At 41.5% G+C, this 20,619-nt stretch overlaps 3 protein-coding genes and 1 non-coding gene across 12 annotated transcripts; all 4 read right to left on the reverse strand.

Moving 5' to 3' along the window:
• Positions 1 to 1,361: 1,361 nt before the first annotated feature.
• On the reverse strand, positions 1,362 to 1,433 carry TRNAP-AGG (transfer RNA proline (anticodon AGG)). Its single transcript has one exon. It is a non-coding gene; the product is annotated as a tRNA-Pro (tRNA).
• A 1,278-nt stretch (positions 1,434 to 2,711) lies between these two features.
• Positions 2,712 to 3,772, reverse strand: LOC9267688 (protein MKS1). Its single transcript, XM_015786967.3, has one exon. The coding sequence runs from the start codon at positions 3,678 to 3,680 to the stop codon at positions 3,066 to 3,068; it is 615 nt and encodes a 204-aa protein (XP_015642453.1). The 5' UTR covers positions 3,681 to 3,772; the 3' UTR covers positions 2,712 to 3,065.
• Positions 3,773 to 9,945: 6,173 nt separating this feature from the next.
• LOC4341464 (DNA-directed RNA polymerase III subunit RPC6) lies at positions 9,946 to 13,978 on the reverse strand. 8 transcript variants are annotated; one of them, XM_066311165.1, is made up of 5 exons: positions 11,102 to 13,978; positions 10,820 to 10,910; positions 10,621 to 10,717; positions 10,400 to 10,549; positions 9,946 to 10,299 (listed from the first exon to the last, which is right to left on the reverse strand). In XM_066311165.1, exon 1 carries the CDS (start codon positions 13,900 to 13,902, stop codon positions 13,120 to 13,122), a length of 783 nt encoding a protein of 260 aa, XP_066167262.1. In that variant the 5' UTR covers positions 13,903 to 13,978; the 3' UTR covers positions 9,946 to 10,299; positions 10,400 to 10,549; positions 10,621 to 10,717; positions 10,820 to 10,910; positions 11,102 to 13,119. The 8 variants fall into 8 exon arrangements, 7 of the variants coding, with proteins under 7 accessions (XP_066167262.1, XP_066167261.1, XP_066167260.1 ...); XM_066311164.1 differs by having other exon boundaries at positions 11,006 to 13,978; XM_066311163.1 differs by having other exon boundaries at positions 10,621 to 10,910.
• A 682-nt stretch (positions 13,979 to 14,660) lies between these two features.
• LOC4341465 (SPX domain-containing protein 1-like) lies at positions 14,661 to 19,209 on the reverse strand. 2 transcript variants are annotated; one of them, NM_001421644.1, is made up of 3 exons: positions 18,749 to 19,209; positions 18,515 to 18,647; positions 14,661 to 15,472 (listed from the first exon to the last, which is right to left on the reverse strand). In NM_001421644.1, the coding sequence occupies exons 1-3, from the start codon at positions 19,043 to 19,045 to the stop codon at positions 15,015 to 15,017; spliced, it is 888 nt and encodes a 295-aa protein (NP_001408573.1). In that variant the 5' UTR covers positions 19,046 to 19,209; the 3' UTR covers positions 14,661 to 15,014. The 2 variants fall into 2 exon arrangements, with proteins under 2 accessions (NP_001408573.1, XP_066167263.1); XM_066311166.1 differs by having other exon boundaries at positions 14,688 to 15,472; positions 18,515 to 18,638; positions 18,749 to 19,114.
• Between the last annotated feature and the right edge of the window lie 1,410 nt (positions 19,210 to 20,619).

Consider the following 20,619-nt stretch of genomic DNA (forward strand, 5'->3'; position numbering starts at 1 on the left):
AATTAGTTAATAAGTACTTATTTAGTCTAAGTAGTATTAGGATTTATTTTTATTGAATAGGTAGGGTGATTTTAAAATTTAAGAGAAGCCTGAAAGAGCAACTGCCGTCCTTACCAGAATCAAGATATTTTACTGCTAAGGGCGGCAGTTGCTTAATCCTTTCTGCTGGGACGGCAGTTGCGTGCAAACGCTTTATTCTGAAGATGATTGTGACACCAAAGTGTTTGCCCAATCTTGTGACGGTGAGTCGGTGACCTTAGCATAAGATTAATCATAAAAATCATAAGGTGTTGGTGGATGGTCGAACATATCCATCCACGGTGTGGAGAGAACACTACTTTCAATTTGGCAATCATAGTCTCCGATAGGGACCCTACACTGTAATTTACTAGTTTTTTTTTACTAACATGTAATTAACTAGTAATAGATCGATTGTTTGTTTATCTAGAGATGAGTATACATACCGATCATGAGTGGCATTGATCGTTTGTGCTGGGTGTCAGCAAGCTGCACGGTCCTTCTGTAGCTGTAGCAAATCATCTGTTCTGTGTGTGTGGATCGGGGCTGGCTGGTGCCAGTGTAGCTAGCATTACCGATCAGACTTATTGTATCTATTATAATTCAACTAAATTTTATTTAGTTAAATTAGAATGAATGAATTGTCAGCGGGTCGATTTGTGTTATCCCTATATTTACTGACATTTTGTTGTCTCTCGCTGCTGTATTGGCTGATCCAAGTAAAACTTTTTTCTTTAAGAAAAAAACACTTCGCCAACCTTAAATTTATGTGTAATAATGTAATATAGAAAAAAAATATAGATGAACTAGTAGTAATTGATCAATTCCGGGGGATAAAATTACTAGAAAAAAAATTATCTGCTCCAGTGATGAATATGAAGAATTCTCCCTCCGTGGGTGCATTTCTCCACTTCTTCAGCTGTGAAGAAACTGGGCCTGACCATGTGGCCCATATCAGGATTGGGCTTACGGGCCTTTTTCTGGCCTTGCATCACTTGTATTTCTCCGTCGAGCTCTTCACAGAAATTTCACTGCACGGTGAAAATGCAGCAACAATCTGGATTTCAGCTAGAGTAGAAACGCTATGGCTCATCGGAATTAACAGCGTAATTGCGTGCTTTTATCCCAAAACCCTAGAGGATAGATGGAGAGCATACTGTTAATCTGCAAAAGATTGAAGGAAAATAAACGAAAGGATGTTTATGCCTGTCTTAATTAGTGTCCAACCAAAACACCATACGAACTGAAAACAATAAATCAAAATGAAACTAAAAGAAATCAAATAATTGCATGCAGTGAGCTTGTGAAAACTCTGGAAAGAAAGGGCGTAAAAAAAATTAAAAGGGGCATTCCGAGAATTGAACTCGGGACCTCTCGCACCCTAAGCGAGAATCATACCACTAGACCAAATGCCCTTCGGACGTTTTAACTTTTCACCTTGCCTTTTTAACTGATGCGCACATGGTAGGTGGTTGAATGCTATACTAACTGAAGACCATTATCAGACAGATAATAGAGACGGTTTTCAAAAGGCAAATGTGGACTATTTAAGAATATTGTTTTTACACCGATAAAAATATAAGAAATGGGCATTGTGTTTCCATAAATCGGGCATGTTTTTTCCCCTAAATAGCCGAATGATTTTGTGATGACTATTTGAAGGTACAAACGAATGAATTAACTATTGTGAAGTTGAAAAACAGATTTAAAATTTATATATAGAAAATATTTTGTTGAAAATGGCACCGTTTTAGGAGCTCACGAAGCATGTCGCATTAGTCCGTTCTTCCATTGCTTAAAAAGAACATGCTATAAATGAGGTTTTTAATAAGTCAATTAAAGATTCATGACTTGACCGAATTAGGTGATCGAGACCAAAACTAGAGAATTGGTAGGAATATACTATTTTGAGGAGTTAATGTTGGCCTGTCTCCCTCTCTTCGAAAACAATGAAATTTGACTTTGAGATTGTGCAGAATATAGTATAGAACTTCATTCCATATACTCCTATGTATATATACTGATTGAGAATTTTGTCTTTAAAATGCACACACAACAATTATCAGAAAAATGCACACAACTATACGCTCGGGTCCCATTTGCCGTACTCTATGCATCCGGCCAACTGCAATAAGTTAATTACAACTGGCTTAAGATGTCAGTTTTTGGCAACTAATTGAATTGTATCTAACTAATCCATTTATGGCTCTCTGTCAATGTTGATCAAGAGATATCGATCATCTGTGAATCAGACACCGATCTGCTCTTAATCTCCTCGATCGAGCAATCATTAGAAGTCGTCGTTTCCATGTCCAAGACAGAATGATCGATCGAGCTAGCTAGGAAAAGAAAATTCACTTATATATATTGCTAGGTAGGCATCAACAACTTGTACTGTACAACTATATATAACAATAATATTTGTGTCAAGCGCCTAATTAATTCTCCAGCTGCAAGAGCAAATCACTGTCAATTGATCTACTTGCACGACACTACAACGAGCTTAAAAAAACAATTAATTCATCATAATTAAGTGCATCAAGATATATTTACAATGCCGTGCAAGAAGTACTGCACAAAACAATTAAAAAACCACATGGATAATATCCCATATCATGATATGGTCTATGCTGTAACAAAAAAATTAAGTTGCACAAGCAAATAAATTAAGGACAAGTAATCGCAAAAAAGGATTAAAGAAAAGGTAATCATCTATGTATAATCAGATGAACAAATCAATAGAACACAACTCGATCGACCTCTTCCCTTGCTGCAGCCATGGCTCATGCGTGTAGAGCCATGCGAGCAATTAAGGGAAAATTTTGTAAACCACCTAAATTATCTACAATTTTGATGAACTAATTAATTTACAAGCCTATACATATGCAAACCAAGATGATTTTAAGCTCATTTCGGAATTTCTTTTTCGATTATTACGCCGTGCAAGTGCAAGGTCGCGAGAGGAAAACCCTAATTGGCGACCATGCATCATGCACAGCGACTGCGTCGCCGTCGCCGTCGCCGTTGCTCCGGTGAGATTTGTATCATTATTGGTGCTGCGACGGCAGCGGCCCGAAGATGTCGAGGAAGGCGGACGGCGAGCCGAGCGCCCCCGGCGCGCCGACGGGGCTGAAGAAGTGGTCGCCGACGTGCTGAAGCCAGCCGGCGCCGGGGGAGACGAGCGGCGCGGCGGCGGCGGCCTCGCCCTTGAGCGCGGCGCCGCGGAGCGGGCTGAGGTCGTTGAACAGGAACCCCGTCGACGGCGACGGCGACGGCCCGGCCGCCGCCGCCGACGACGGAGAGGCGAGCTGCTGCTGCTGCCGCATCGTCGCCGTCACCGACACGGACACGGCCGAGCCGCCGGCGGGCCGGTTCAGGGCCCGCGCCTTGACGCGCACCGGCGGCGCCCCCCTGCGCGCCTCCCTCGGCGACGACGACGCCGCCTTCTTGCCGCCGTCGCCCGCGGCCGCCGCCCCCGGGCCGGTGAGCCGCTGCACCAGCGACATGAACTCGTGGGCCTCGACGTGGATGATCTTGGGCGACACCATGTAAATGATCACCGGCTTCCGCTGCTGCTGATGCGCCGCCGATTTCCCGATCTTGCGCGACGCCGCGTGCACGCCGAGCGCCCCGCCGGCGCCGTCGAAGCTCGCGGCGGCCATGGATGGATCGAGGACGGCGGCGGCGGCGGCGGAGCAGGTGGTGCAAGGTGAGGTGGACACGAAAGAGATTTTGAGTGGGACAGCAAGAGGCTAAAATGGGTCGCGAGGTGCAAGTGAGATATATAGATAGAAGAGGGGGAGGCAGCCTTGGCAGCATTAGCCATTAGGGATTTAAAGAGCGGCTTGGTCAACTTGAGAAATCGAAGGCGACAGGACAAGAGTGATACTGCGTGGCACGTGCCACTCGGTCCATCCAATGTGTTCGTATCTATGTTGTCAAAGCTGTGCCTGAATTGCATTCACGGGGCTGCTCGTGTAATATTTATCTACCGTCGTCTTTTCATAGTTTAAATGAAATATCTACTGTTTTTTTTCAAGAAAAAAATCTCTACTATTCTCGATAAAATGTTATTGACTTGTCACACTTATTCATTCGTTATTTAAGTTTTGTAAAATACTTTTATAATTTTTTTATGAAAATACGTGTTTGGACTATATAGATACACCAAACAATATACTATAAGACTGTTTTTAAGTTAATCCTCCTATGAGCAGGTACAGTAGCAAACTATAAGCCAGCTATAAACACATATCGAGGAGATGAAAGAAGAGAGAGATGAGCAGCGAGCTACAAATTTATAGACAGCTGCAGCACATGCTCCAAGTCACAATGTGTGTATGACAAGTGGGACAAGATATTAATAGTGTAGTATATATATTTATACGTAACTATTATATAATTTGGCTATCTATTATATTATTAAAGGAATAGAAAAAGAATCCTCCACGTTCGCTCTCATGGCCTAGAAATTCTCACATTAATCGGAGAAAAAGAAAAAACAGAGTCCATATAGAAATACAATTTAGAAATAGTTGAAATTCGGAATTAAAATATAAGGAATATTAGAATAGGAGACTAGAGTCCATATAGAAATACAATTTCGAAATAGTTGATATTCGGAATTAAAAAATAAGGAATATTTGAAGAGGAGACTAGAGTCCATATAGAAATACAATTAGGAAATAACTGAAATTAGAAATTAAAAATAAGGAATATTAGAAGTAGAGTATAGAGTCGTAGAAATACAATTATAAAATAACTAAAATTCGTCATTAAAAATAAAGAATATTAGAAGTAGAGGATAGAGTCTATATAGAAATACAATTAAGAAAACAAAATAGAAATTTGGAATTAAAAAATAAGAAATATTAGAAGTAGAGTATAGAGTCCATATAGTAATTTAAAACTAACTAAAATTTGGAATAAACATAATAAAATTAAAAGTAGAGTTTAGAGTCCGTATAAAAATACAATTTATAAATAACTAAAATTCGAAATTAAGAAAAACATGGGAAGAAGAGTTTAAAGTCAATATAGGAATACAATTTAGAAGTAACTAAAATTCAAAATTTAAAATTAAAGAATATTGAAAGATGAGTTTAGAGTCCACATAGAAATACAATTAGAAATAATAAAAATTCAGAAATAAATATAAATAATATTGGAAGAAGAGCATAGAGTCTATATAAAAATACAGTTTACAAAAAATTCGGAATTAAAAAATAGAAATATTAAAAGACGAGTCTAGAGTCCATATAAGAATATATATAATTTACAAATAACTAAAATTTGATATTAAAAATAATTAATAACTAACACGTATATAAAATACAATATAAATATTACACATTAGTATTTTTGTAAAGTTATTGCAAAATTTATAATTATATTGTCATTTTAATATATTTGAATAATATAATGAGAAAACATATATGCTATTATTTGAGAGAAAATATAATGATGCTAGCCGCGCAATCTGCGCGGGCCACCATGCTAGTTAAGTTAACTATAGATGATTTGGAGCTAGTAGTTGGGTATACTATTAAACTTGCTCTAACTTCATCTCACTCGTTTTCCACGTACACGTTTTCCAAACTGCTAAGCGATGCATTTTTTTAAATCATATTTAATCTATTTTAAAGGTTTTTAGTTAATACTTAATTAATCATGCGTTAATGCATATTCTGTTTTGCGTACGAGAGAGAACACACTCTAAGTAGGAGGAGTAACGGGATTAACTTTTCAATCTAGAAGGATTGTGTCTAAAATTGGGTGTGTTAAATTTTTATCTATTTGCTACTAAAAACATATAAGGGGCTATGTAAGATTATGAGAAAGACCCATAGATCTTAATCCATTACCTCTCCTAACTAGACATGCAAACAATGTGATTATAGCCGTTTTAAGTTTCAGTACATAGACCACAAAATTCCGACCCAATCCACCGTACCTAGCTAGCTAGAGCAAAACAAAATATTCAAACTTCATATATAAATGCTCTTCTTTCTCCACACATGCTGGCGGCTAATCACCAGCGAGCTAAATGCAACGCACAAAGCGTGTACACCAAAAGCACGTATTCGTCCTACCACTACTAATCTATTCCCAAGTTACAAGCAGAGATAGACGACATTATGGTCGGCCACACCAGATCCCCACACACGCGCACAACGCCAACATCATGCAACCAACATTTTTGACAATGGAACAGCTAGCACGTATACGTCCCTCCGGCCCCTGGGCCCCACCTGCAGGCCACAGGAAGGCGAGACGGGACGAGGAAGCAGAGAGGCAGAAGCCGGCTGGCCGTCGACGTGGCATGAAAATCTCCCCGGCCATTCGTAGCGCCCAAAAAGCGATTACAAAACCGCCTTGAGATAGAGAGAGAGAGAATAGAAAAAAAAAACGGCCACACCCCTCTTGCCGTTATTTTACACTTGATGTCGATTTCGCCCGGTCTCACGCTGGCCCGTCTCACGTACGTACGCCATTGGCCGCCCGGCCGGCCTGTCGATCGGCTCGGTTGCAAAGTCAGCTCGATCGCTGCTCACACACGCGGAAGCCCATCACTCGTCGACCGGTCCGCGCGCGACGATGACGACGAGGAGCACGCGATCGATCAGGTCGAGCCGCTCGTACAGTTGCATGCGCGTGGTCGGCTGGTCGCTGCATTGGCGCGCGGCCGCAATTGGGATACTGCACAGTAGTGCAGAGGAGGGCGAGCGTGTGCCGTCGTCGTCGTGGCGGAGGGGAGGGGAGGATGGCAGGATGCAGCGTTGCGCGTGTGCGGTGTGGGTTGACGGTGCGATTTTTTCAGAACGTTTCGGGTCTGCGCGTCGCTGGTGACTGGGCGGGTGGGGGTGCATGCATGTACGACTACGTACTAGCTGCTAGGTGGTAATGGTATACGAGTGCGGCGTGACGAGAGCGTAAAGGCCCCGCTCCAGAAAAGTAGCGAGGACGATGCGCGGAAGCTGGTGATCGAAACGGAGAAAAATCATATGGAGTAAGTACGTTGGAGTGCATGCGCGATGGAGCTCACGCGCGGTGTCCTTCTTCCAGTTCTGCTATTAATCTAGTACTTAGCCAAAACCAAACCGTTAGACCTATATCCAACATTTGGTACCTCGAGATATCACATATTGCAACGCACGTACACTCGCATATGTACAGTACCGTACTGTGCGCATCAGCTGCGCGCCAGGAACAATCCAATTCGCCGACGCGTTCGCGCGCCCATGCAACCACAGCCACAGAGAGGTCGACATGCAGTCGACACAGAGTTGGTGGTGGGGAACACGCACGTATAGTAGCCGGACGCGGTCCCGCTGTACGATCTGGCCGGCCGGCGCGCGGCGGCGTATACGGCGCGATCGCGCGCGCGCGTCAAACCGTCAAGTGGAAAAGTGTTAGCAGCAGAAAAAGGTTAGCGAGACCGCGGGCACGAAGCGGTTTCTTTTTTTGTTTGTATGTTTTTCGAGTTTTGGCAGCAACCGAGCCTTGAGACGAGGCCAGGAGCAGACAAAGGGTGCCCACATTTGCTACTTGCTCCATCCAAAAGTCTAGCACATATTTTTATTTAATTTTATGATTCCTTTTGTCATATTTATAGTCTATATGTACTAAATTAAACTGTTAACTGCAACCCAAAAAATCATCTTAATCCTTAGAACAAGTACTATAAGATTCTTAATGCTATCCTTAAAAATACAACATATGACAAAGTGATGAGGTGGAAAAGAGAACCAAGAAGAGGGTGAGCCACCCCTTATGCTAGGGATTGAGATCCTCTGACTTTAAGTCACTGATATATGGGTCCACTATCTAGAGAGAACATATGTCAGTGACATACGTTAGAAGGAAGTAAGTCTGAAGATACTCTTCCTTATGTCTACACATACTCAAAGAACAAAATAAAATAGTGTGAGAATGAACCAAAAGAAATATTGGGGTTTGTATGTTGGAGGTAAATTGTTGTACATGTTGCCTCTTAATCAATGAGTAAATGATATGGCTAAAATTGGAGGTAGCAGTCAGCTGCACTATAAAATTTGCTCTTATTGATTACATGTATGTATATAGTTTTTTGGTTTTGTCACAGTGGATAAGTTAATTTCTCATTGGTCTTGGTGACAAATGAAATATGACTTAGACTTTTCGATAGAGGGAGTATTGTGGAAGGCCGGGAGAGACAGTGTTGGATAAAACAGGGCCTTGTTTGCAAAGTTAGATATATCTGAGCATTGACCAACTCTTCCCTTATTAAAGTAAAACCTAATCCCCGAAAATGGGTTTTTCTATAAGAAAAATGGGATCCAACAATTATCCTATTGAAGTGAAAAGAATTTAGAATCCCCAATCATTCTCCACGTCTAGGGAATAGCCACATTCTCCCAAAAAGCCGATCGCATACGGGAGGAGCGCGATCGATATCGGTGCATGGAAGTTGTGCGAGCGAGATCGCCGGCGAAGAGAGGATGGCCCACTTTATTTTATTTTAGGGAGCTAGGTTTAGGCTATATGTTGGAAAGAAGTGTATTTTAAATCCTTAAATTCTTATTAGAGGTTTTAAAAAGAGATTTAGGGGATAGAACATTAGATAGCTGTTGGTGATGCTATAAGAAGAGAGAATGGAAAAGTTGGTTTTTCAATTTATTATTTTAGATTTTATGATAAAGCGATTACTGTGAGGTTTGATCCATACGAAATAATTCGACACCATTCATCGCTAACCAATGAATTCAACAAGTTGGCGCATGTATAAGAAAGTGCTTGAAACTTTTGAAATATCACTTTTTGTCCATACGTGATGATTTGACTCAATTTGTTTCAAACATACTAGGCTGTGTTCAGACGTTGAAGTTGGGAACTAATGCCTCACGCATGAAAAACGAAGTGATTCATCAGCGTTATGATTAATTAAGTACTAGCTATTTATTTAAAAAATAGATTAACATGATTTTTTTAAAGCAACTTTCATATTCTTTTAAGAAAAACAAACCGTTTAATAGTTAGGAAAATGTTAGTGCGAGAAAAGGTAAATTGGGAAACTTAACTCCATTCGTTGATGGAGTGTAACGGTAGCTGAAAATTTAGCATCACGTGTCCACCTAACGAGCCCAAGTAATTGCCCGGGTCACTAGGTGGTGGATCCACCCCTAGCAGCGATCATGTGAAAGCAATGACTTAAACTCCAATAAAACACATAGAGGTGGATGGGTGGAAGTGGCAAATTTAGAGGGAAGCCATGGGCGCGGCAGTGTGTTGAGGCTAGCGAGCATCTATTGGATCAAGGAGACGTGAGCGGTGGTGACACTCTATCTACATGCATGGTTTACAAAACCGTGCGGTTATCATGGTTATCATGTGTGATAACATTTTTCAAAATAACCTTTTTCAAAACCACGGTATATACCTAATGGTAACTGCATGGTTCACGGTAACCATGCAGTTACCGCAATAATCGCTAAAGTGTGGGATTGTTACCGCAATAATCGCTAAAGTGTGGGATAATAGTAACCCTAACCAAAATGGTTTACTGAACCCTACCTATGTGAAAGATTCGATAAAAGAGAAGAAAGGGATGTTATAGGTTTATAGATATACATGGACCACGAAGCAGTCTTAGCAGTCCCAAAATGACTAGAAAGCTGAGGGCTCGTTATTGTTTTTTTTGTGACGTTAGAAGTTCAGATTTCGGAAAACCTTCAAGAAATTTGGCAAACCCAGCCCCTGAACCGGTCAAAACGAACATATTCAAACTTATATTTTATTAAATTTTACGACTGAAACCACCTAGTACAAAACCGCTTATCGCTGTTCATGGCCCAGTTTTTTTCTCCTAACTAGTTTTTTTTTAATTCTATTGACTATTGTACCTTGCCCCAACAAGTACTATTCAATGGACTGTTTATCCCTGTGATGTTGATGACAAAAGTCAATACCCCATATTGCAATTTGCAACAAGTAGTTCATATGCGTACACAGCACATGTGGTCAGAACCAAATGAGAAGCCTACAGCTGATGGAAAATACAGTATTTCCGTTTTCACCCAGAACTGCACCTCAAAGTTGACATATATAACCAAGCACTAACAAATACTACACAACACGGGTTAAATCGGAATAAAAAACGTCACTGGTGAGCGAAGATTAACCTAAAGCAACCGCACTTTTTCCGTAGCTTCGGAGCTGCTTCAATATGTATGCAATGCAAAGGCAAATTAAACACAGCCGCCAGGTGCAGATCGCGCTCATTGCTAAAGATTAGCAGGTAAGCTGGTAAAGAGCACAAAAAAGATTAGCAGGTAAGCTGGGTAAAGAACACAACTTAACACGTCTTCCCAAGAAAATTAATCAGCAACAGCTGAGCGAGTACCTTGTTTCAGAGATGGCCATCACTTTCTCCCGGTTTGACAATGCAGCAGCAGCAGGAGGCATGAGACATGACCTGACTCAGACTGTTGCTCTTCCTTGCGCTTGGCCCAGCACAACCATAGAAGCGTACAAGAAAACGCCCAACGTGGAGCTGCAAGACCAAGTCTCTGGTGTTAACATGTTGTTAGGATAATCCACTTTTGACAGGTTCCAAGAAGATACCTTGTCACTTTAAAGGCGTCTGAGATCTTCATCAGATGTCGCTTTTCAAATTTTGATTGAATTCCAATGGAAGTCACTTACTCACCTTCAGAAATGGCTGCAAATGATGCTCCAGGATGCAACACAAGTTAAGCATTGTCAGAAAAATCCTTTATGAAGGACACCCGGTTGTATATTTACCAGATAAAATGCAAATTACCTCGAGATTTTATTTGCAGTAACATAAGATTCAGTCACCTAGTATGGACAGAAGCAAGCATGGAACTCAACCTCCAAGTTGGAAGCAAAATCTAGGATTCGCCAACAGTGCATCAATATGAATAATATGGAATTGTGGATAGTTCTATGAAAGACTCACAACTTATAAGTCATAAGAGTGCATCACCTTCAGATGCAGTGCACACATCTTAAGGTGATTTGAGACTGATGAGTGATGAAGATGATGACACAACTAACATGTAAGCCAAATGACAGTACAAACCATAAAAGAAGAATATGTCAACTCCCATGTTCTTGGACAAAACAATTATTTTCATGAATTAGCCTATCAGCAGCTTGTCCCATTTCTCTGAATACATGTTAGTTGATCAGCTTGCTACACAGAAGATTAAAGCTGCAAAATACATCATTGGAATATCTTGTAAGCTTATTGGGCTAAACTGAAGGTAATAAAGAAAAAGTGCCACCTTGACTTCCACAGAAATAATTTTAGAAGTGTTCACGGTAATATATGAAATCCTTTGTGTGGTTTGTATCATACACAACACACACGCACAGACAAAAAGAAGGAAATGGACAATTGGACAAATATTTATATCAACAACTTGATAAAATAGTTGTCATACATTATCTCCAGCACGCCACCGTCCTCCCTCAAGTTGACTAAAAGAATTGAGAAGACTTTTAGAATTGTTTTGATGACATTGTGAGAAACAAAAAAAAATAAAGAAGGCACATCATGCCTTAGTAACAGTATTATATAGCCTCTCTCAACATTCAAACCTAAATTACTATAGCATCACTACAAACTTAGTGGTTTGGGATCAATCAAAGGTCAAAATTTAGAATATCAGAGATGACAGATGAGATATACAAAGAATAGACATAAATTCTAAATTCCTAATCATAAATAGCACATTCTATTGTAATGCAAGATGCTGCTTTGGGTAGGTACTAGAAAAAGTAAGGAGCTAACTGAACAATTTGTTGGTGTAGATATTTGGGTTGGTTTGAACCTTGGATCAAAGATCAAGATTCACTAGGTGTAGACCATTCCATGAAGGTCATGATCTCTCATGAGCTTCTTCCAATTTGCATACAAGCTCACGAAAGAGCTCTGCAATCATTCATGGTTTTTGTGGTCCTTATGCTCTAACATAAAAAAACATTTTCTTTGTTTCATTCTGTTTTGTACATAGGTGTGGCTATACAATGTATAATGTATCACAATGTTAAGCAGCAGTTAGTTAGAGACATAGTGATGTAGAAATGTGATACTGAGCACTGTCATTTTTCAAGTATCTGATTTGTTCATGCGTACACAGAACATCTGGTTCCGTCTTTTGCACAAATCAATAGACCCCACTGGCTCACTGTGAAATCCATCCACATCCAGACCACTTCTTATAGTCACAGGTAACCAAATTGGCGCTATTAGTAAACTATTCTACACCGTGAAATCCATCCAGATCATATATGAGCATTTGAACTAGTGTACACAAATTCCACATGATTAAACAATTATAGGTTCGTCCAAAATCAGTCTGTGTGGTAAATGTGGTGGACAAACAGGACTGGAGAATGCACTATGGTTTCAGAGAAACAATATCTATATGTTCACAACCAGTATAACTACTGGGACAACACACTTACAAATGTATGTACAACAAACCTGTGAGTTGTGACAGATTAACATTATTTAATGCTTAGTCCAAACCACGTTGGGAAACACAGATACAATAAGATTTGCATGTGCAGGTTACTATTCATTAAAGCCATCAGGGTTTTCAGATTTCATATAATGGCGAAACTTTACATCGCGACAAACTAAGCCTCAATTCACCGATGTTGATCATTCTTTTTGTTAATAGCAGAATGCTTTAGATCATGCTTGTAAAGAAGCAATTGCTTTATTGTGCTCAGGTCCCATATTATGATTGAGTAACAATGGATGAAACTCTCACGCACCCTAGAATTTGGAATATTGATGTTGGACAGGTTTCTAAACTTGTTGCAGATAAATACATGAGAAAGACTAACAGGGGAAAAGGCTAAGTAATAATGATTATAGAAACAAATCTTACTAATTTAAATACAAACATAAGATAATCAGATGATATCATCTAGTATGTCTATCTCATGGGCCTATCCGGGATCACATGCCGCAATGTATGAACTGTGGCAATTCCATAGCATAGATCAAATGCCAATTGAGCAATTGGAAGCTGAATTGTGCGTGCGATCGCACCATAAACAGCGGCGCGGAAGAGAGCTCACCACCTAGAAGTCCATCTGCAGCCACTTCTTGTAGTAGACGCAGGTGCTCGGCGAGATAACGCCATCCGGCGAGCACTCATCGATCCTGGGGCAAACTCCACACGGGATCCTCTCCATCATGCCGCCCTGCACCGGGCCGCCCCTCCGGTAGCACACCCTCCCTGCCCTGAGGTCGCCGAACTCCCCCGCCCCGGTGCTCCTCACCTCCTCGACCTCCCTGTCGAGCGCCATGGTGCGCAGGATGTCCCTGACCTGCTCGGTCGAGTAGGCTAGGTTGGAGCATTCCCTGCTGATGCCCTCGTGGATGGACTCCGCCGTGGCGACGCCGAGCTTGTCGATCTGGTCGAGGCACCTGCGCCGCGCGGAGGCGACGGCGTCGGAGTCGAGCTGGCCGTTGCGGTACCAGGTTCCCCCGGTGATCTCCGGCGACGGGTCGATGCGGACGTCCATGTAGATCTTCTCGGCGCGCTTGTGGACGCTGTTGACCACCTTGAGGACGCCCTTGGAGGTGAGGCCGCGGAGGTGCTTGGTGAGGGTGCTCGTCGGCATCCCGGTCTTGATCCGGATCTCCGTCTGCGACATGCCCTTGTCCCCGCCGGCGAACACGAGCTTGTAGATGGGGCGCTCGTGCTGCGACAAGGCGGCGAGGACGGTGTCCGAGAGGACCGCCTTCGGCGGCGGCGGCGCCGCGGCGATGGGTTTAGCGGGCGGAGAGATCTTGGGCTTGGTTTCCGGTGGGGCTTCCGGCGCCTTGGCCGGCGGCGGCGGGCGCTTCCGCGGCGGCATGGCTCGTCGACGGCGACGGTGGCGGCGGCGGCGGCGGAGGAGGAGGACGTGGGGGTTTTGGGGTTTCCCACTCCGCAACTGCTCTGCTCTGACTTGTGGCGAAAGAAAATGGGCCAGACTGCATAGTGTAGCTAAATTTCATTTGGGCCCTCAAGAAAGTGAGCCGAAATGTATGTGGGCTTAATCTCGTTTGGGCCCCCAGGTTCACAAAATTGTGAAAATGGGCTAAACTGTGGGCTTAATTTATTTTAGTCCCTACAAGTTTACAAAATTAGGAAAAGGTCCATTTTGCGTCTCTCCAAATTCTCAACTTTGGTTGAAGTTTTCATTTACGTCTCAGTCTCAACCACTAAAAACAGGTATAGAACATTCCTCAATTTTGTTAAACAAGTGCAAATCAAAGTTGAGCCTAGTTAGGCCCACGTTGTTGAGCCTGGAACATGATTATAGTAAACTACAAGGCTCTTGAGATCAAATAAGCATGGTCATCAAAGATAATATAAACATGATCACAAACAGATTCACTATATGATAGTCAATTTGATTGTGCAAAAGGATACAAATATCTTATTTGATCACCTAAACAGCAATACTTGCCGTCTCTGAATAAATTTTACAGACATCTTATTTTCCCCTCCAGTAAAACTTTTTTCCCATTCCAGTAAAAACTGCGCAATCAACTCAATTTCCAGGCAACAAACAAGTTCAGTGGAAGTGTGCTACACATGATGCTAACTCATAACAAGACGTTGCACAACTTTAACAAAATCATCTCCGAATCGAGATTGTCAAAATCAGAATTGTTATACTGCAACATTAACTAATTCTGTACCGAGAGTTCATGAAAGAGGATGTAGATCAGCAAAAAGTACAGGATTTAACTCACAATAGTGAATCAAAACATCTCAGTTCTGTCTGATGGTTATGATGGGTTTCTATGATTTTACAATGTATACTGAACATGTCCACCATTTTACAACTGTTAGGAATCCTGGAATCATACAAATTACTGAATATATGACAGGGGAATGAGATCCCCGGTACTATCTCCAGCAAATGTCAAGATCAAGGTCATGCAGTGTACATAACCATGTAGTGAAATGCCGGTCGTGTCATTTGGCGGCCTGCTCAATCACCGGAATCTTATTCCACAGTTCCTGCTGCTCCTCTGGCGAACTGTCGCCCTGGAGAGGTGGTAATGAGAATGCACTAACAGTAGAGCTTCCGCTTCGGATCTCCTTCAGAGACCTAAGCGCCGCGACCGTGCCCTTCATATACATGCTTTCCATGTACTCGATCTCATCTAACTCTGGAATAGTGCCACCATTAACCAAGGATGAACTGGGATTCGAAGGCTTGTCCTCGTTAGTGCTATCGCCTCTCCCATCTTCACTCGATACAGACAGTTCGTTTGATGGTAGAAGCTGGTCCAGCATGGCCTCACACTGTTTCACAAGCTTGTACAGGAGGTCAGTGGTGAAGAAAGGCTGCTGTAGCACTTTCTGGATGAAAGGCAGACGGATCAGAGCCCCAGTCCTCTTGTCATACTTCTTGAGAATCTTAACTAATCCTGTAAACAGCAACATGGAACGTAAGTATCAACTGGTGAAAATCTAAAACAAAGTACAAGAGTTACATCTTCCAAATTTCAAATAGCATCCAATCCACTTCCAATATCACAACTTTTCTTAAAGAGTTTTCCCTCAAGAGAATAAACAGGGATAACTGACATGAGCTATTGCTAGTGGTTCAATCAGACTAAACATTTTAGTTTAGGTGATATCTGCCCAAACTGATGGAAATAGAAAATACGCCCTTGTATGGCTTACAGGCTGTGGCATCTGTCTGTCTGAGGCACCAAAACCATTTGTAACTTGTCACATCCCTAGCTAATGAACCTGAATTCTCGTGAGGCATGGTCCAGTAAATTTTCATATCAGGAAAGCTAGCATGGTAGTGATGTGTAAAGGGTACCACATTGCCACTAAAGGAGATGCTAGTCAATTTGGTTGAGATAGGATAACATTTCATATTGCAAATGATAACCAGAAAACTTTCAGACAGTTGTACAACACTAATATAGTTTCTTATTCGCATAAGCATACGAAATAGACCAGCATGATATGAGCAAAATGGCAGCAGAAATGTATTGTGCAGTTGCAAAGCACCAATGATGGTTATTAACAGTAACACATTCCAGTTCAGGGCTTCAGGCATATAAGAAGCATGCAACTTGCATTCTGTTCTGTTGGTTGAGCAAAACATACTAAGCTTGCATGATGCAAAACAACAAATTTACTTTTTGTGTGACATCCTCATCTTTAGAATGTGTTCACATTCGAAAAGTCGACTCCCCAAATTAGTGTGTGTTAACCTGGCCCAATATAGCCATATAGGTCTGTGACACCATCAACTTGCATCTTGCAAAGGAAAAACAGAAAAAAGCAAGATGCTGATACAAAGAGTGGTCACAGGTCACTGGTTCACAGTACGTCCACCGAAACCATTGTCCACAAGCACATAATAACACAGTAACCAAGGTACTCATTAGCCTCAAGTTCATTGCAGCTAGCAAAAAACTGACTTTAAAAAGTAGTCCACTAAAGAAGCACTAGGATGACGAATAGCATGCAAAGTTAGGACCATCAATCACATCTCAGCTAAGCATAAAAGAGTCAACTAATGAAGATCATGAAATTAGCTACACAAATTTCTGTTGAGCAATACCATATCTTTAGATGATATGCAAAACTAATTTCTTTTATTTTCAATAGCTGGAACGCAAATCACAAACGTAACATGAATTGCACTTTCTTGTTTCGTTAGGCATGACTTTTAATCAGAAGACTCGTCAACTGATGAAAAATATTTGGCAATGAAGCATGTGCCCCCGTTTACCAAATATGTATTTTGCGCCGTACTAAAAATAAAAACTATAAATGTCTTTGAAATAGTTTATAACATATTGCAAAAATTAGCCTGCAAACTTGTCTACTACAGTATTTCAGGCGTGAATGCTTCCTGGGAATTTAGAACAAGTTAATTTATTTATCTAACTGCAGATGACTGTACACCCAACTTTTTGCAAATTGTGCATATAGTATTATTAATGCATCTACGGAATTTCAGGCAATCTTTGAAATGATGCATAGTGAATTTAATTTTGGATTTGGTGAGGGGAGGCATACGCTGCCCTGCTTACTAAATCAATATTTCTAAAACAACTATGGAGCTTATGATAGAAATGATGCTCTAACATCATATTCAAGTGAGTAATTTTCGTCCCAACTGCCAACAGAAACCGACCTAGATTTAATTGAGTTGTATGATTAACCTGTAACCCCCAGGCTAGGAATGAAAATTTCCAGATATTAGAAGCCACTCACAATCTCACATTGATAAAGAGGAAAATCAACCACTCAGCATTAAGGCATAACAAAGGCCAACCGAAAAATAGCAAAGCAGTACAGTTGTACATCATTACTTTGCATATGCACTGCATATGCTGCCAGTGGACAGGTAAGGAAGCAGATAATCTACCAGACTACCATGGAACACTGCAGTAGAGGGCAAGGTCACTATACTATACTACACACTACTGCATCATCATGTGAACCCTGAATCAGACTGTATTTTTAGTGAAAAATATTGCCAAGATAATATCTGATACCAAGTCAATTATTAGTCAAATATTTCTTGTAGAAACTTCTATGCACCATTTGGTTGGTGACGAACTGTATTACAGCCTGTTGAAAAGGATAAATTTTTTGACCTATTTGTTTACAATTGTTATATACTACCTCCGACCCAAAATATAGCAACTTTTGGCTATGAATCTGGACACAGTTGTCCAAATTCATAGCTAGAAATACTTATATCTTGGGATGGAGGGAGTACCTTCTTATAGCGAGTCAAAGGAAAATCTGTTCACGATAGAAGGATGCATGACACACTGTTACCATTTCAAATTGCAGCAGAAAGGAACAGAGTGCTCCACCATAAACAATGTTAGCACTCATGTGGCCATACTATAAATTGCTTGTCTCGCACGAGAAAACAAACTGTTTATATACAGTGCCCCCAACATTAGCTGCTGAGCCCAACCTCAAGTATCCATTCATCAATAGAGAGCAAAAACGTGTGCGCACTGAATTGCCATACAAGGATCCATTCTCCTTGACAGCGACACGAGTGCTGCGTAGCGGACATGCGAAACCATAGCTGCCCACAACCACAATAAGTCGCCTATTTCTTGACCTATGTTCAGGAAACTTCCATTACTCCTGCCTGCTCTATGATGCGTGCTAAATTACCTTTCTGAGAACACTAATAAACTACTATATTAACCAATTTTTTTCTACCTCTCTTACTACCTCCCCAATCAAAAAAAATTCTAATAAGGATACTAAACTACTATGTTAACCAGTTTTTCCAACCTCTCTTATTACTACCTCCCCAATTCACAGAACATTCCAAGAAGAGTTAACAAACAACATAAGCAACAGCTAACGAACCCTTTGCAATAATATAATTAGTGAAAGACATGTGAAAACTGAAAACTACGGGTGTTGCGATGCGGCGGGTGGGGAAGTGCGTGGACTGGGACACTCACCGGTGTAGTTGAGGGCGCTGTAGTTCTCGAGCAGCACCATCTCGCCATGGAAGTCGACGATCTCCTTGCGCACCCGCATCAGCTCCTCCTTCGACTCCCTCCCCGCCGCCCTCGCCACCCTGTCCTGCAGCTCCTGACACACACAGCGTCGATTTCCCAAATCAGAACCAAGAAACTCGAGAAGAAGAAGAAGATTCGAACCGAAGCACAAATGGCGATCGATCACCGCCGCACCTTCTGGCGGATGATGTATTCCTCCTCCTTCTCGACGAAGAAGGAGTTGAACTTGTCGAGCTCGGCCTCCAGGAGCCGCATGAAGCCCGCCTCCTCGGGCGTCATCGCCGCGGCGGCGGCCTCCTCCTCGCCGCCATCCGCTGCAACGCGTGCCCGCTTCGCCTGCCTCTCCTCCCCACCCCCACCCCCACCAATCAGCTTGAGCCGCTTCTTGAGATCCTTGTACGACAAGAACTTGTCCCGCCACTCCGGGAGCGTCTCCACGATCTGGCTACTCAGGCTCTTCCCAAACTTCATCCTCAACAACAAGAGAGAAGAAAACTGCACAAAACTGCACTACGGCTGCCAAGAACCGATCGAATTCTCGCCGCGGCAGCGGTGGAGGTGGTGGTGAAATAGGGTTGAGGAGGAGAGGGGGGAAAGGGAGGCGGAGGATATGCGGGGGAGAGGAGGAAGGAGACGATGGGAATATTCGCGGGGGAGGATATAATTGTGTTTATGTGCTCCGTTCGCTTTCGCTTCACAAATCACAAGCGGGGGAAGGGGGATTGGGGTTTTTTTTTTTTTTTTTGGGGGGGGGGGGGGGGGGGGAGGGGGGCGATGGTAGGGGCACACGGCTGGAATGTGGTCCAGACTACTATTCCTATATCCTCGTGGGCTAGCCGCCTGGCCGGGAGTTAAAAAGTCTATGTTTATTCGTGCTGATGGATCTGTACTATATGAGAGCGGTCCAGAATGTAAGAATTATTTATGTGATTTTTAAATGGTAAGGAGCTAGATATAATAGAGTTTTTGACTTTGAGTCAGCAATATGCGACGAAGCAGACTGAGCTATCAATTTTTAAATTCAGTTTGATACTCAAGGTCGAAGTCCATTCTTTCATAAGAGATGGGATTGAACCCCTAATATAGGGAGTATAATTGTGGCTATTGAAACAAAGCCATATTTCCCCTGGACAATGCAAACATAAGACTTGCTATGTAATTCATCTGTCCTAAAATATAAATATTTTTAAATCTCGACACAGTGTTCGAGATACTACTTTGATAAACAATATCTATAAAAATAAAATGTTTTAAATAAAAAGAGTTGCATATTATAATAATTTGATTAATGATAAATCTAGTAACATCAATTTGACATTATTGATCTTTTTTATTTTTTTTTGCTATTAATAGTCAAAGTTAAAAAATGGTTGATTTGGTACTATGCTGAAAATGCTTATATTTTAGAACGGAGAGAGTACTAACAAGATAGATAGAGTAGTTGTATATATATATCACAATATCAATCTTTCCCTCCAAGCATCTACTCCATAGTTAACTACTCCCTCCGTCCCATAATATAAGGGATTTTGAGTTTTTGCTTGCAACGTTTGACCACTCGTCTTATTTAAAATTTTTTGAAATTATTAATTATTTTATTTGTGACTTACTTTATTATCTACAGTACTTTAAGCACAACTTTTCGTATTTTATATTTGCAAAAAAATTTGAATAAGACGAGTGGTCAAACGTTGCAAGCAAAAACTGAAAATCCCTTATATTGTGGGACGGAGGGAGTACTTACCAAACTACGTTATAATCGTTTATATATACACATTACGGTGCTACCTAGTTCACCTTTTAATAATCAACAATTTTTTTAAAAAAAATAATCAAAAATTTCAGGCCCTGTTTGACCATGTTCGAAGGGAAATATGTAAACATGCAAGTACAAATAGCTTTAAGAAAATACTAATATGGGTTAGCACTTGGAGCTTGGAAGTCGTATGTTCTTGAGGAGAGCTAACCGACTTGTGATTTTCTTTTTGTTGACAGTATTATTTAAGTAGCACTCTACTGTCCATGCAAAGATATCCAACAGAATA

The sequence above is a fragment of the Oryza sativa genome, chromosome 6, assembly GCF_034140825.1.
Source record: "Oryza sativa Japonica Group chromosome 6, ASM3414082v1".
NCBI lineage: Eukaryota > Viridiplantae > Streptophyta > Magnoliopsida > Poales > Poaceae > Oryza > Oryza sativa.

Coding starts and splice junctions, on each gene's coding strand:
- LOC9267688 (XM_015786967.3), bottom strand. CDS start 3,680: ATGGCCGCCGCGAGCTTCGACGGCGCCGGCGGGGCGCTCGGCGTGCAC.
- LOC4341465 (NM_001421644.1), bottom strand. CDS start 19,045: ATGAAGTTTGGGAAGAGCCTGAGTAGCCAGATCGTGGAGACGCTCCCG. Junction 18,648..18,748: donor AATACATCATCCGCCAGAAG/GTGCGGCGGTGA, acceptor TGTGTGTGTCAG/GAGCTGCAGGACAGGGTGGC. Junction 15,473..18,514: donor CAGCGCCCTCAACTACACCG/GTGAGTGTCCCA, acceptor TGCTGTTTACAG/GATTAGTTAAGATTCTCAAG.
- LOC4341464 (XM_066311165.1), bottom strand. CDS start 13,902: ATGCCGCCGCGGAAGCGCCCGCCGCCGCCGGCCAAGGCGCCGGAAGCC.